The following is a 15,264-nucleotide window of genomic DNA, read 5'->3' as shown; positions in this document are numbered from 1 at the left end:
AACTGAAAAACACACAACAAAAAAAACAAAATTTATTTCGGGTCAATGGACCAAAAAATCAATTATTGGTTCCGGTCTGGCTGGAGGAGAAGGGGACACCTAATGCATGATAATCGGCAATGAGTAAACATTTGTTAGAATCAGGCTGAAAATTCCAAAAATAAGGAGTTTGTGGTTTTTTGTTTGTTTGTTTGTTTGTTTTTTTGTTTTTTTACTGCCATCAAGGAGTTGACAAACAACCTACTAGAGTGTGGTTCAAGTAGGGTGTACTCTAGAGTTGAAATATTAAGGCCATGTCTATGCTAGGTGAAAAAGGTGGCCAATACAATGTAAAATCGTAGTTTGGTGTTCCTAGTGTATGAACCTCTTTCCCCTATGTCAAGTATAACTACAACTTGCCAGGTGTATACTAACACTTTTTAAAAAAAAAAAAAAGAACACGCCTCCTTTTCCTGGTGTTGACCTGACCTAAAACAAAATAGAGCTTTCAGGTTCAGCTTTCCTGGGTTATCCTGACATCAACAATTTTCCTTTTTAGGAACAATGAAATGCTTTACTAAATCTCATAATTAATAAAAGTTTGTCTTTAACTATTTGGCTTTCCTTAAAAGTTTACATAAAATCTGTGTGGCTGAACTCAAAACTACTTATTTTTATATCCAGGGAGCATGAGTGGTTCAAGCAGGACCTTCCCAAGTATCTCTTTCCTGAAGACCCATCCTATAGCTCAAACATGATTGATGACGAAGCCTTAAAAGAAGTGTGTGAGAAGTTTGAATGCTCAGAAGAGGAGGTGCTAAGCTGTTTATATAGTCGAAATCATCAAGACCCTTTAGCAGTTGCCTATCACCTCATTATAGATAACAGAAGAATAATGAATGAGGCCAAAGACTTCTATTTGGCAACAAGCCCACCAGATTCTTTTCTTGATGATCACCATTTGTCTCGCCCTCATCCTGAAAGAGTGCCATTTTTAGTAGCTGAAGCACCACGGCCACGACACACACTTGATGAGCTCAACCCACAAAAGTCAAAACACCAAGGTGTAAGAAGAGCTAAGTGGCATTTAGGAATTCGGAGTCAAAGTCGACCAAATGACATCATGGCAGAAGTTTGTCGAGCAATTAAACAATTGGATTACGAATGGAAAGTGAGGGAACAAAAAGCTTTCTGACAGATGGTTATGTTTAGCTTAAAACACAAAATTGATACCTTACTTTAGGACAGGGGTGGGCAAACTTTTTGGCCCAAAGGCCACATCTGGGTGGGGAAATTGCATGTAGGGTTGGGACAGGGAGTTGGGGTGTGGGGAGGGAGTATGGTGTGCAGGAAGGGGCTCAGGGCAAGCGGTTGGGGTGCAGGAGGCGTGCGGGGTGTACAAAGGGGCTCAGGGCAGGGGATTAAGGTGCAGGAGGGGTATGTCAGGGGGCTCAGGGCATGGGGTTGCGGTGTGGGGTGCAGCCCTGGAGCAGCTCCGGGATGGCAGCGGCATGCAGCGGGGCTAAGACAGGCTCCCTGCCTGCCCTGGCCCCATGCTGTGCCGCTCCCGGAAGCAGCCAGCATCATGTCCCTGCGGCCCCTGGCGGCGGGGGGAGAGGGGTCTGTGCGCTGTCCTTGCCTGCGGGTATCTCCCAGCCAGTGGGAGCCATCTTCCCCCACCCCGTCCTCCAGGGGCTGCAGGGACGTAGTGCTGGCTGCTTTCAGGAGTGGTGCAGGGCCGTGGGCTGGATCCAAAGCCTTAATGGGACAGATCCGGCCTACGAGCCATAGTTTGCCCACCCCTGCTTTAGGAGGTTTGTGTTTTGTATACATAACTTGTCACGATCTTTAAAAAAAATTATAATGGAAATTAACTATTTCATCTGTATTCTTTACCAGGTTGTAAATCCATACTACTTGCGTGTTCGAAGGAAGAATCCAGTGACTAGTACATATTCTAAAATGAGTTTACAGTTATACCAGGTGGACAGTAGGACGTACTTACTGGATTTCCGTAGCATTGATGGTATGTGAAGGAGAATAAATACGTAACTATTGGAATAATATAATTATAAACAATTGAAGAAATTAGTGTGTAATTCGGACTTTCACACTTAAATATCAATTAGAAATGTGATTTGGAAGGCCTTAAGGACCTGGGGCCTTGTCTTCACTAAGGAAAAAAGGTCTGGGTGGGCTTAATTTGTTAGCTAATTTTGCGTTAAAATCCTAGGAAAGACAAGGCAGTTGTAGTTTTCACACGAGTCGGCAGGTCAAGATCAAAACAATGGGGCATACTATTCTTTACCTGGATCTGTTAACTATAAACTGCCTTGTCTCCACTACAATTTTACTTCAGGTTAACGCATTATTTCCAAGTGAAGATTGCATTCTTAGTTTTGTCAGGCTAAGTTTTCCCATATTCTCTGCCAAAAAAAAAATCCAGTGACCGAAGTCTGCAGATCAAAATCTCGGACAGAATTGTTAATACAAAATTGGGTTTTGGGGTGGGGTGTGGCAGATATAAGAGTAGATGGTTATTTACAATCTTTACTATGGAGTTCCAGTCTCAGCTTCATAAATTGGTCTGCCAAAACTGCAAAGTGAGGGACAAGTTCAGCAGTGTGAAAATTTAAATATTTAAAGTTATTTTAAAAAATTGTAGAAGTTCATGGTTTAGATAGAGCATAACTCAATGCAAACATACTTTTGTAAACTAATTTGAGCAGATAGTTGAAGACTGAACTAGAGGGTTACTGTGGTTTCTTCAACTAATTTGATAACCAATGCACAAATGTCTTTGAGTAACTTCAATGTCAAACACCTGTTAACCCTGTGAAAAAATAGATGCGTTTGCTGCATCTGCTCTACATATTTTGATTTGTAACATACATATGCAAATTCTGTGTAAATAAAAGTAGAAAACAAGATTACCTTTCAAAGATTTGGTATTAATGGGTGAGGGGACCTCAGATTCTCAGTTTAGTGGCTATTGGTTATATTTGCCACTGTATGTAAAGTGTTCCATTGTTTTTTCCTGCTTTTTTCTAGATGAAATTATTGAAGCAAAATCTGGGACTACCACACCACAGAGATCAGGTTCTGTGAGCAATTATAGATCTTGTCAGAAGGAGTCTGATGGTGATGCACAAGGAAAATCTGCAGATCTGTCCCTTACCTCATCAGTGACATCTTCATTTGACTCTTCTTCAGCTGACTTAACCGCAAGATCAGGGAGTCACACCATAGAATTTTTTGAAATGTGTGCAAATCTTATTAAAATACTTGCACAATAATTTTAAAGATTGGCTTATTTCTTTTGTAGCAATAAGCATGCCTAAATCATAGTCAAATGCTTCCAATTATAATCAAGTTACAATTAACGAAGGCGCTGAAGACTAGCCACATAATGCAGTTTGCACAGGGATTGAAATATGATTAAGAGCAGTTAGACCTCTAATATACTGAAGCTGAAGTGAGTTATGATTACATTGTCTACTATTCAATAGTATAATGCAGGTACAATAAATTACAGGGCCTTTGGGTAGTTCTCAACATTTTACACTGAGTACACATTAGGTTTCATAGAACATTACTGTTAACCGTAAGGACTGTTTTATTTGTATTTATGCTGGCGATAATTTTGTTGCAGTGTAGGTAAATGTTCATCTGCTAGCCCAGTGGCCTATGACAGTGACTTGTTGGGCACAATCTGCAATTGTTCCCCAGTTTCAGTATACCATTCAGTTATCTTACAGCAGGAACACGATCAAGCTGCTGTGGTGTTCATCCCACTTATAATTGGCAGTAAATAGTCAAGCTAGTTTGGATGAATATTTTTAAGCAATTCATAACTTACTACTTTTTTAATAACTTTGATAGATTTTGATTGTGTATATGTTGGAGAGTTCAAACAGTCAGCATTTCTTATGAGTTTGAATACTAAGTAAGCACTAAAGATGAAATCCAGTGGGCTATATTAGGTCAGTGAAACAATTGTTGTCCCACACCACAAAGTTTGAGAAGGCTCATGCAAAGGAGATTCTTCTGACTCCTATGCACCATGAAACAGTGTTCCACAAGAGGGAAGGCTTTCAGTGGGTTCATGAATTGTTCAGTTTCACTAGCCCATTTTAGAGTAGTAGCAATGGATCAGCTCCTGGCATGCTGCTACAGGCTGAGGATTCCTTAGCCCTATGTGTGAGTGGTTTTCAAGAATCCTACACTGAGTTTAATCTTAAATGATCAGTGTTCTTTATATCACATGTTGGGTCAGCTATAGGACTGTATAGAACTCATTTTGCAGTTGGAACTATTTATCAAGATTAGGATGCCCAAATCATTTTATAGCACATCTTGTTGTTTTTAATTAAATGATTCTAAAATTAACAGTGCAATTGATCAGTCATATTTAAACTGAAATATACAACTGGTCAATGCTAATAAAAGCATGTAAATTTGAGTGTTAATATTCCACTGAACTTTTAACATTTGATCACAAATGCTGACATAATTGGCATGATAGTTTAAGGCTTCTAAATTTACTAAGTCTGTTTCAGTTTTTCAGAAATGAATTTGATTTTTTTTTAAATTTAATATTAGACAAATCATAGCACATGCACATAATGAAAACATTTTAAATGTTTCTCTATTTGTAGTTAGATATACTTTTGCTCCTTTAACTATGATAAATACAAATTTGAAGCAATTTGTTTATGCCAGAAAATGTTTAATCTTACAGTTGAGTTGTATGTTAACTTCAAAATGGAGTCCACTAGATCTCTTCCTCCCCCCAGTTTTTCTGTACAATTCCACTTTATAATTAAGAGAACCCAAACATATAGAATGAAATGTTGACCACACTGAAGTTAATGGGAGTTTTGCCAGTGAGTTCAATTTGTCCAGGATTCACCTGCAGTGAACTGCTAAATACAGATGCAGTAAGAATAGTTTATCCTTGCATAGAGTAGTACAATAATCTGGGTTATCTAACTCTAGAAGTTCATCCATAAGTGTTTCTAATATGCACTGAGTTTGAAGAAACCTGCAGCTGCTTAAGTCCCAGGGTTTGCTGTGTCCAGCATTATGAATTTGGGATTTGCATTGTCTATCAGTAACTGGGTACAAGTTTCAATTTCAACTCTTGTCCTCCTGTCTTCAGAGAAGTGTCACACGTGGTCCCTGTAAAGCAGGATTACACTACTGTATTTCAAAACAGAAAGCTGTATTTTTCTTTAAAGATGATGCTTTGGGTTTATACTGCTGACGTAATTTAGATGTTAGGATGGGGGACCAATTACAAATTCTACTATTTAAAAGTTAGTCTTGTCAGAATTACTTCTGATACATCTATTCAATAAGTTATTGTGATCCCTTTTAGCTATGCCGTTTTATTTTGAAATTGTTAAATATTGCACTTGTACAAATAGCATAACAAACGCACAGTTTTTTATTGCAGTATTTCCTTGATGGGGAACACTTAAACTGTCTCTTTTGCATATGTTAGATTAAATCTTTTCAACCAGTAGCTGTTCCTGGTTTGCAAATACTTTTTAATGCTCAACATACATGTAAAATGTCAAAGTGCATTTCGCTTTACATTTTTTATACTTTTCCAGCTTTTGTGCTTTAAGGCGACCATGTTTTTACTTTGTCTTGGAGTATGAAGTTTAACATATATTTCTGGCAGAATGCATAGTTTTAAATAAAGTAAATTTTATTGGTATAAGAAGTCAGTTTTGATGGCCCAAGGCTTTCTCATTTGAATTGATTTTTAAATACGGGGCAGTGAAGGAAGAATTGAGACTATTTAACCTATTTGATTCCAGTTTCATTCATCTGTTTCATAACTTTATTCTGACAGTTTAAACTACTTTCTTCATCAGACATAAAGCTGACTTCCTTAAAATGTTGCATTAGTATCTGGCAATAGGCTATCAAAACACATTGTTTCACTGTAAGACATAGTGGGGCTGTGTTGGGGAGATCTTAATCAACTACATCTTTAATTGCAAAGGGAATACTGAAAACTGGTTTCTAGATTTTTTTTTCTTCCCCCCCCCCCCCCTTCCCCTAAGCTTGCTATACATGGAGAGGCCCCTCAAATATTCTTGCTTTTTTATTGTAATTGTTCATAAAATGTGGATAAATCTGTTTGTCCACGTGTAATGTAACTTACACTGGTAAGGTGGTAAAAGTCCATCTTTGTGGTGCAATATTTCAGAGACCGTTTTCCATATATGTCTTGACATTGAAATAAAATATTTACTGTCAGTTGATTACCATTGTATGTTGTAAGAAATGGACATTTTTTTTTCTTACAAACAAGATGTGCCTACTTCCTATTGCAATTTTTGGCAATACTGAATGAAAAATGCTAGTTATAGCTGTATGACTTTTTACCTTTCAAGGATGTGAAATTGTATGTTAGTCAATATAAAATACTCATCTCTTGTTTGAAAATTGTGTGCATGCTACTTTGTCTTTTGGTATCCATAAAATTTTGTATACTAATTTAAAGTGGATGCTACATTTATTTCAAATCCAGAAAACTATCAAAAGTATAGATTAAACTAATGGAATAGCAATAACTGTGACCACTGAATGAATTCCATCTTTCATTTCCATAGCACACTCACTATTGACACTACTATCTTCTACAAGATATTTATCAATAGCCATGCTTTATAGCTGCCACTAACTACACTAGCTCAGCAGTTTGATTTGCTTTACACTCCATAAATCAACACCACAAAACTTGACTTCAGATGAAAGATTAGTGTTGAACTAAGGGTTGTGACGTAGCTGTTCTAAAGCACAGCCCAGAAGGTGATAGTTGGCAATGGGGCACAATCCCTAAATTGCACCCTCCCAATTCTCACTACCACTATGCCACTCCCTAATTCTGCACCAAAAATGTTGAGTAGCTCATGTTAAGGAGACGGTGTATCAAGAACCTCTTGACAAAATGACCCGCAACTTGCTTTCTTTTGATCACACTCAGTTCGTTTGTTTTGGAAATTTATCAGATGCATGAGTTGTGATTACATTATCCTAATTTCAAAAGAGAATCTTTCATTGTTCCTTCTTCGATTAATGCTTTTTTTCCCTTGATACTACTCAAATAAAATCAGAGAGGCCATGTGGATTTTAAGCACTTTAAAACTTCAGGCCTAAAACCAGAAACTTGGAGCTCAGAACAAAACTTGCAAAAGGAACTCCTGCTCAACACAGACAGAGAACAAATCTGCAAAACAGATTATCTGAAAGCTGCCAAAGGAGGGTTCAAACTCTCAGTTCATGGGTGCAATGCTCATCTTAAATACAATGACTAGGGTTATCTTGGACTACACACAACTTGTGACACCATACTGTTAAAGATAGAGCATTTGCAGGCAGAGTCTTGCAGCACGTTTCAGTCTCTGTGATGCATTCATTTAGCTCAGGTTGGCCTGGAGTTACAAATTTGACCCTCAACAGCTGCAATGCTCTTTTCCCAAAGCAGCTCTGGAGGCTGGGCCAAAGTTGAGATTAAATTCAAAGTAGGTAAAATTGGTTTGGGGAGGATTATACCACTAGGTTGAGTTGCAGTTCTGTGCACTGCAAAAATAAATAAAAAGACACACAATCACCAGGTGATTTTTTGGAAATGTATGATTTTATTTTTTTAAGGGAGCTGTATGTAAGGAACCTCTTCGTCAACTTTCTTGATCCTAAATTTGGACCATTAGTCCTACCCAATACCACAATGATGCTAAGCAAATTTCAAGACTACCTAAAGGAGCATATTGTCTAACCAATTTCTTGTCTAATAGTGACAATAAGTAGGGTACAGCCCGGCAGGAGGAGGAAGTGTCAATAGCATCAGACATCAATTTCATGGAAATAAGCTGTCTGTGTTGTCACGATACCCCAGTTGCTCCGACCTGCTTTGGGAGAGAGGAAGGTATATAGCACTTATTGTTTAGTCATGTATGCATTAGAGCAGTAATGTGACCACCTCTCCAGCCCATGGAGGTGAGGCTGGAGCGGAAGGATCGTAGCTCAGGGCTTCATCATTGTAAGACAGCAGAGCTCTTTGGTAGCCTCCTTTCAGTGCTGAGGGAAAGCTGGAGGGGGGAGGTATAATCACCTCACTTTCTAGACCATTTCTCATGGTTTGTTTCCTTTTTGGCGGGGGGGAGTGACCAAAGGCCTCTACTCTGTGGCTTCTCGTGGTACTGGCCATGTGCTGGTCCAGCTGGAGCTGGTCCCTGTTTGGGAAGGGAGAAGAGTCCTTAATTCCAGCAGAGTAGTTGCTTTGTTGTACTATAGAAGATTAGGGTTGGAAGAGACCTCAGGAGGTCATCTAGTCCAACCCCCTGCTCAAAGCAGGACCAACGCCAACTAAATCATCCCAGCCAGGGCTTTGTCAAGCCAGGCCTTAAAAACCTCTAAGGATGGACTACCACCTCTCTAGAAAAAAAGAAAAGTACTTGTGGCACCTTAGAGACTAACAAATTTGAGAAACCACCTCTCTAGGTAACCCATTCCAGTGCTTCACCACTAGTGAAAGTGTTTCCTAATATCCAACCTAGACCTCCCTCACTGCAACTTGAGACCATTGCTCCTTGTTCTGTCATCTGCCACCACTGAGAACAGCCGAGTTCCATCCTCTTTGAAACCCCCCTTCAGGTAGTTGAAGGCTGCTATCAAATCCCCCCTCGCTCTTATCTTCTGCAGACTAAACAAGCCCAGTTCCCTCAACTTCTCCATGTAAGTCATGTGCCCCAGCCCCCTGAGCATTTTTGTTGCCCTCTGCTGGACTCTCTCCAATTTGTCTGCATACTTTCTATAGTGCAATACTCCAGGTGTGGCCTCACCAGTGCCGAATAGAGAGGAATAATCCCTTCCCTCGATCTGCTGGCAATGCTCCTACTTATGTAGCCCAATATGCCGTTAGCCTTCTTGGTAACAAGGGCACACTGCTGAGTCATATCCAGCTTCTCATCCACTATAATGTGGAGGGACCAGCTGAGTGTGAATACTGACTGCATTTGCATGCTTGGCAGAAATATTTTACTCAATCTCCTGGATAACAACTGTCAGTACTTTAACTCACTGCTCATATCATTGAGAGACAAGTGGGTGAGGTAATCTTTTATTGGGCCATCTTCTGTTGGTGAGAGGGACAAGCTTTTGAGCTTACACAGAGCTCTTCTTTGGGTCTGGGAAATGCATATCATTGTCTGATGGCTTAGACAGGGTTAATTGGTCAGGCAAGAGACTTGTCACTTCAATTGGTGCAGAAAAAGCTGATGAGGTACTTGAAAGATTTCACAAAAGTAGCTGCAGCCTAGGACCTGAGTCAAGAGGATGTGAATCATGCTATAACACCATGATTTAACTTGAGCAACAATGACATTGAAAGATGATGATTGTTAATCACTCCATATTATCAAACTTTATCAACAAACCTTATCAAGAGGTATTTTCAGTATAGGTCTTGCAGGATTAGACAGAGTTTGACATTAATTAATGTTTTACCAGATTGACTCTGTTGTGTTTGGTATCAGTATGTAATAGAACTGTTAGGAAACAGTCAGGCTAAGGACACTTGGAATAAAAATTGAAATGCTTGACTTGCATAGTGTTTATAATTGTCAAGAGCCTGGAAGATAAAATATTACATTTGTATTTCCCTTTTCATGCCATGGAATCTCCAGACATTTTACAAGCAGTCATAAATCTATGGTCTCCAGTTGCAAAAGTATGAATTACTGGATCTAACTATAGTTAAGTCCACACTCCTACAGGTAGTCCTACATCTTGGCATCTAACCTCAGTGGTCTGAACTTTTCAAATTCTTCACCTCATTTTTTTTGAATTTACTAAAAACTAAGCCAACCACACCCAATCTTTACATTAAGGCCTTTATTCTAAAACAGGTAAACTACTTTTCCATTAATAAAGGGAATTTGATCTGTTTTTCAACCATTTTCTGATGTCTGTGTTCAGGATTTAACCACTTTCTGTACCAAATGAGTGAAGGCTAATCTCAAACAGATGTAGCTTTATTTACACAGAGTTTACTGTTTCCCAATGGATACACTTCTTACTGATTGGCAATTGTATATTGCAAGTAGTTCAGGGACTATCTGGACATCTATCTTGGCAAGTATAGCTGTTGCCATAATACATTTTACCATGACAAAAAAAACCCCTCAAAATGTAATGTGATTTTCCTGCTGCACTTTTACCAATGCATTCCTACATGTCTAAATCTATAATTGCAAAAAAATGAATTCCCTATATTTAAAAAAAATCCCACACATTTTGCAACCATATATGCTGCCAAAACTGCTGCACAGCTTCTCTGGAAATATTTGGACTATATCTGAAGGAATGTTTCTTTTACGTTCTAGGAGTTTGTGAGTTGGTTACTTGTGAGTTGGTTATTTTTCTAGCTCTTTTCTGGGTGAGGGGTCAGGGCGTGTTGATGTATGGGCTGGTAAAATAGGATGCTATTTTCAAAGACAAGGCAACTGAAATATGTGGTAGAATCACACACTAAGGCCTGGTCTATGCTGGAGTTAGGCTGACATTAGGCAGTTTACGTTGACCTAACTCCGTAAGCGTCTATACTAAAATGTAGCTCCCACCAATGTAACTCACCCACTACACCAACTTAACTCCACCTCAGCGAGAGGTCTAGCACTAAATCAATGTAGTTAGGTCAATGCAGCATCAGCGTATACACTGCATTGCTTACGTTGACTGTTGCTGCATTTCAGTGCCACACACTGGCAGGTAAATCAGTGCAAGCCCTCCCGGTGAGGATGCATGCTGCTGACACGAAGCATAGAGTGGGTGTGTAAAACTGATTCAATTAACTGTATGTTGACATAACTTAAGTCGACTTAATTTTGTAATGTAGACTTGTCCTAAGCCTATAAAATACCTGAGGCTAGATGTATTTACAGTTTGAGGCATTGTTGAATTCAATGTATCTACTTTATGCAGCAACATATATAAAAAGGGAAGTCAATTGATAAAGTGCAACAGTTGAAAGAAAATTACTGAATGATGTCAATCCTATCACTTCTACCATAATTAAGAACGTAAGAGTGCTAGCCCTGATCCCGTCTTCTGACAGTGGCCAATGCCAGGTGCTCCAGAGGGAATGAACAGAACAGGTAATCATCAAGTGATCCATCCCGTTGCCCATTCCCAGCTTCTGGCAATTCCTGGAAAGCAGTTTACAATTAAATCTTCTGAGAGAATTGGGAAGCTCGAATGTAATTACTTTTGCTCTCATCCTCCACGCTGAGCTGTAGAGAGAGTGCCTGGGACCTATCTACACAAACCTTCATTAAAGTAAATGGGGGCAGGTTTGACATGCACATAGGAAGCATGGTGCTGAGGGTCACCGGGTAGCTGAAGCACCCTTGGTTCTTGAATAAAATGAACACTGTGAGAAAATCAATAAGCACTGTGAGAAAAGAGCAAATATTCTAATGACAGTACTTTGGTAAGAAGAACATGTAGTTCCTTGCCAGGCTATTTCACAGCTTGCAATTGTTTGGGGCAAGTTTTTTGGAAAACGACAGCTCGACAGTTCCTGTGTTTTTCGTCTGCACCCTGATCCCCATGCAGATGAGGTGCACGATTATTAAATTAAGCCCGTTGCTTGGCTGTGGTTCAGAAGAAACCAATGGTGTTCTGTTATTTTCCTTGTTGGGCCTGTCCTGGTCTGGGTCAGAAATCACCTACTTCAGGACAGGCCCAACAAGGAAAGTAACAGAACACCACTGGCCATCACATACAGCCCCCAACTAAAACCCTCTCCAGCACATTATCAGTGATCTACATCCTATCCTGGAAAACAATCCCTCACTCTCCCAGACCTTGGGAGACAGGCCAGTCCTCACTTACAGACAGCCCCTAACCTGAAGCAAATACTCACCAGCAACTACACACCACACCACAGAAACACTAACCCAGGAACCAATCCCTGTAGCAAACCTCGTTGCCTATTCTGCCCCATATCTACTCTAGCGACATCATCAGAGGACCCAGCCACATCATCAGAGGCTCATTCACCTGCACATCTACCAATGTGATATATGCCATCATGTGCCAGCAATGCCCCTCTGCCATGTACATTGGTCAAACCGGACAGTCCCTACGTAAAAGAATAAATGGACACAAATCGGACATCAGGAATGGTAACACACAAAAGCCAGTGGGAGAACACTTCCATCTTCCTGGACATTCTGTAACAGATTTGAAAGTAGCTATACTCGAACGAAAAAACTTCAGAAACAGACTCCAAAGAGAAACTGCAGAAGTAAAATTCTTTTGCAAATTTAACACCATTAATTTGGGCTTGAACAGGGACTGGGAGTGGCTGGCTCATTACAGAGGCAGCTTTGCCTCTCCTGGAATCGACACCTCCTCCTCTATTGTTGGGAGTGGCCCACAGCCACCCTGATCGACTTGGCCCTGTCAGCGCCGGCTCTCCACTTGCGAGGTAACTCCATGCGTCAGTGTCTTTAGGGCTGCATCTGTAACTTTCACTCCAGGCATCTGAAGAAGTGGGGGTTTATTTAGCCACGAAAGCTTATGCTCAAATCAATCTGTTCGTCTCTAAGGTGCCACCGGACTCCTTGTTGTTTTTGAGGCTACAGACTAACACGGCCACCCGCTGACCCTTAGCTAGAGAAGTTCCCAGGTCTCGGCGGCGCGAGGGAGGGGCGCGACCGGGCCGCGCATGCCCCAGAGAGAGGGCTGGCGCACGGCCTGCTGGGGGTTGTAGTCTGCGGGCGGGGCCCAGCCGCCCCTGGCTCTTTTCTCCGCGGCTGGGGGAACCAGCCGACAGGCCGGGGCGAACAACTTCCGCTTCCGTGCTGGGCGGGTTCAAAGGTCGTGCGTTTCGAGGTGGCGGAAGAGCAACAGCTAGAGAGGGGGGGCAAGGTAACGGCCTCCCTCCGCGGGGTCCCGCCAGCGAGCCCCCGCCCCCGCCCCGGGCTCTTCTCCCCTTTCGGGCCCGCTCCGCCAGTAGGGTGGGCAGCGGGCTGCGGCTGTCAACTGAACTAACCCGCCGGTTTGGGGTCGGTCAGTCTCAAGTAAGGCGCCGCTGCCCTCTCTGGGGCTGGTGGAGGCCCCGGAGATTGAACCCGGGGCCTCCAGAGCCTGTAGCTGTGAGTCAGGACAGCTCCTCCGCGGGTGGAATAGATCAGGCACAGAGGGGGACGCGTGAGCTGCGGAACAGCAAAGTTTTACAATCCCAGATCCCCTCCTCCCCCGAGCCTCTGCTGTGCCATTACACGTGCCATTTATTTAGCTTTATAGTACAGTATAGACAAATCATCCGCGTTTCCTTGGCTCTGGGTGGCTTTGCCAAAAATAGGTTAAATCATCTTCTTCTGGACCTTCTTTTCCCTCCGCACCTGCACCAACGTCTCTTCCCCCCCGCCCCCACCATGCTGCTGTTCCTTGCTGAATGGCGAAGAAACCTTCAGCCTGCCTCAATGGTAACAAAAAATTAAGGCCCTTCACAGAGAACACCTTGCTGATAGCACAGTAGCAGTATGATGCAGAGAGAAGAGTGCAGTTCCCCAGATATTTAGAGCTTTATAGATTTAGACCAGTACCCTAAATTCCATTCATGTTCCAAAAACGTAGTCCATACCCATCCTAGTTATCACAGGCTTTTTTAATTTATGATGCATGTTTGACCATCTTGTGGCCTCTGTCCTCTCTCTCTCTCTCTCTGCCAGGACGACTTCAGCATTCTACAGCTTTCAGCTGCTTTGGACAACTGCTTCTCTTTTTAATCACCCGGACAGAGAAATGTTTCCCATATACTTTCAAAATTACACTGGCCTTGTGCGGTCACTAGACTGCCATTCAATTCAATATTTATGTGATTGAATGGCAGTTTGAGATGTTACTTTCTCTGTATCAAGATGAGCAAATTAATCTATTGTATGATGTTGTTTTCCTTCTATACATATAGAAACCAAATTGTTAAAAAATGTTTTCATCTAGTTTTTTAGAATGGCTTCCTTTGGGTGGAAGAGGAAGATTGGTGAGAAGGTTTCGAAGGCCACTTCCCAACAATTTGAAGCTGAAGCTGCTGATGACAAAGGTCTAGTTGATAATGATGATGTTGACTGGCTCCATGCCACTAAGAGAAGAAAGGAGATTCTGTTGGAAGACTGCCTGGAGAAAAGTAAACAGCTGAAAGATGAAGGTGCACATTTGGCTGAAAATAGGAGGTACCAATGTTGTTTTAATATTTATTGGGGTTACTTAAATACCATTTTATTTTTTCCTGGCTGGCAGGAAATATCCAATAGAGCAGGGGTCAGCAACCTATGGCACGCATACCGATTTTTAATGGCACCCTACTGCCTGTCGGGTCCCAACTGCCAGCCCCGCTCAGCCCGCTGCTGAACCCAGGCCGGCAGTGGGCTGAGCTGGGCTGGCGGCTGGGATCCCGGCAGGCAGCAGCGTGCCTGCTCTCTCTGGCCTGCTCTTCTCCGCCCCCGCCACAGGGGCAGGGTGAAGAAGCTTGGACCTGACAGCTGCTGCGGCAGGGCAGGCAAGCTCCCCCCGCCCCCCCACCTCTTCCTCCAGCGTACTGGGTTCCTGCCCCGCCTCCTCTCCCTCCCTGCTGCCGATCAGCTGATAACCCTTGAGAGGGACGGGGAGAAGCAGAGCTGCTCGCTCCTCCAGGGAGGAGGTGGAGAAGAGGTGGGGATGGGGCCTTGGGGAAGGGGGGTGAAATCATGGCATATTCCCTCCAACCCCCTGCCGTGAGGCGCTCTGGGCAGGGGGCTGGGAGCACCGTTATGACTCTAGCCCACACCCCCAGCCCTCTGCCCTGACCCCTGCACCTCCCACACTCTCCCAGCCTCCTGCTCTGACCCCTGCACCCCCCCACAACCCCAGCCCTGACTCCTGCACCCCCCACACCCACCCTGAGCACCAAACAGGAACTCCTGCCCCCCTTCCCCCCACATTCCCACCTGCACCTCTTGCACCAAATGGGAGCTGTCCAGGTAAGCACTCCACACCCAAGCCTCCTGCCCCAACCCTGAGTCCCCTCCCTCATTCTAGCTCCTGGCCAGACCCTAAACCCCAGCCTGCTCCTTCACCCCAGCCCTGTGCTCAGTGCACTTCCACCCTCAGCTCAGTGCAGAGAGAAAGGAAGTGCTAGAACCAGGGAGAAAGTAGGTACCCACTCTATGTGGGCAGGCCGGGATCCCAGACCGGCAGTGGGCTGAGCGGGGCCCTGGC

General features: G+C 42.8%; 2 protein-coding genes across 7 annotated transcripts in view; both read left to right on the top strand.

The window, feature by feature from the left end:
- Positions 1–6,498, top strand: part of PRKAA1 (protein kinase AMP-activated catalytic subunit alpha 1) — a 37,027-nt gene extending 30,529 nt beyond the window's left edge. For all 5 annotated transcript variants that reach the window (XM_038402525.2, XM_038402531.2, XM_038402527.2 and 2 more), the window contains 3 exons: positions 664–1,150; positions 1,879–2,005; positions 3,031–6,498. In XM_038402525.2, the coding sequence (XP_038258453.1) occupies positions 664–1,150; positions 1,879–2,005; positions 3,031–3,275 (859 nt within the window). In that variant the 3' untranslated portion in view covers positions 3,276–6,498. The remainder of the gene's footprint in view (positions 1–663; positions 1,151–1,878; positions 2,006–3,030) is intronic.
- Positions 6,499–12,794: 6,296 nt separating this feature from the next.
- The window catches only part of TTC33 (tetratricopeptide repeat domain 33), a 122,685-nt gene continuing 120,215 nt past the window's right edge, over positions 12,795–15,264 (top strand). The window contains exons 1-2 of one of the 2 annotated variants that reach the window (XM_038401741.2): positions 12,795–12,933; positions 14,011–14,240. In XM_038401741.2, the coding sequence (XP_038257669.1) occupies positions 14,020–14,240 (221 nt within the window). In that variant the 5' untranslated portion in view covers positions 12,795–12,933; positions 14,011–14,019. The other variant, XM_038401740.2, reaches the window with a different exon arrangement.

Source organism: Dermochelys coriacea, chromosome 5, assembly GCF_009764565.3.
Source record: "Dermochelys coriacea isolate rDerCor1 chromosome 5, rDerCor1.pri.v4, whole genome shotgun sequence".
NCBI lineage: Eukaryota > Metazoa > Chordata > Testudines > Dermochelyidae > Dermochelys > Dermochelys coriacea.
The sequence above is the reverse complement of the archived record's forward strand: the minus strand, read 5'-3'. Positions and strand labels throughout refer to the sequence as shown.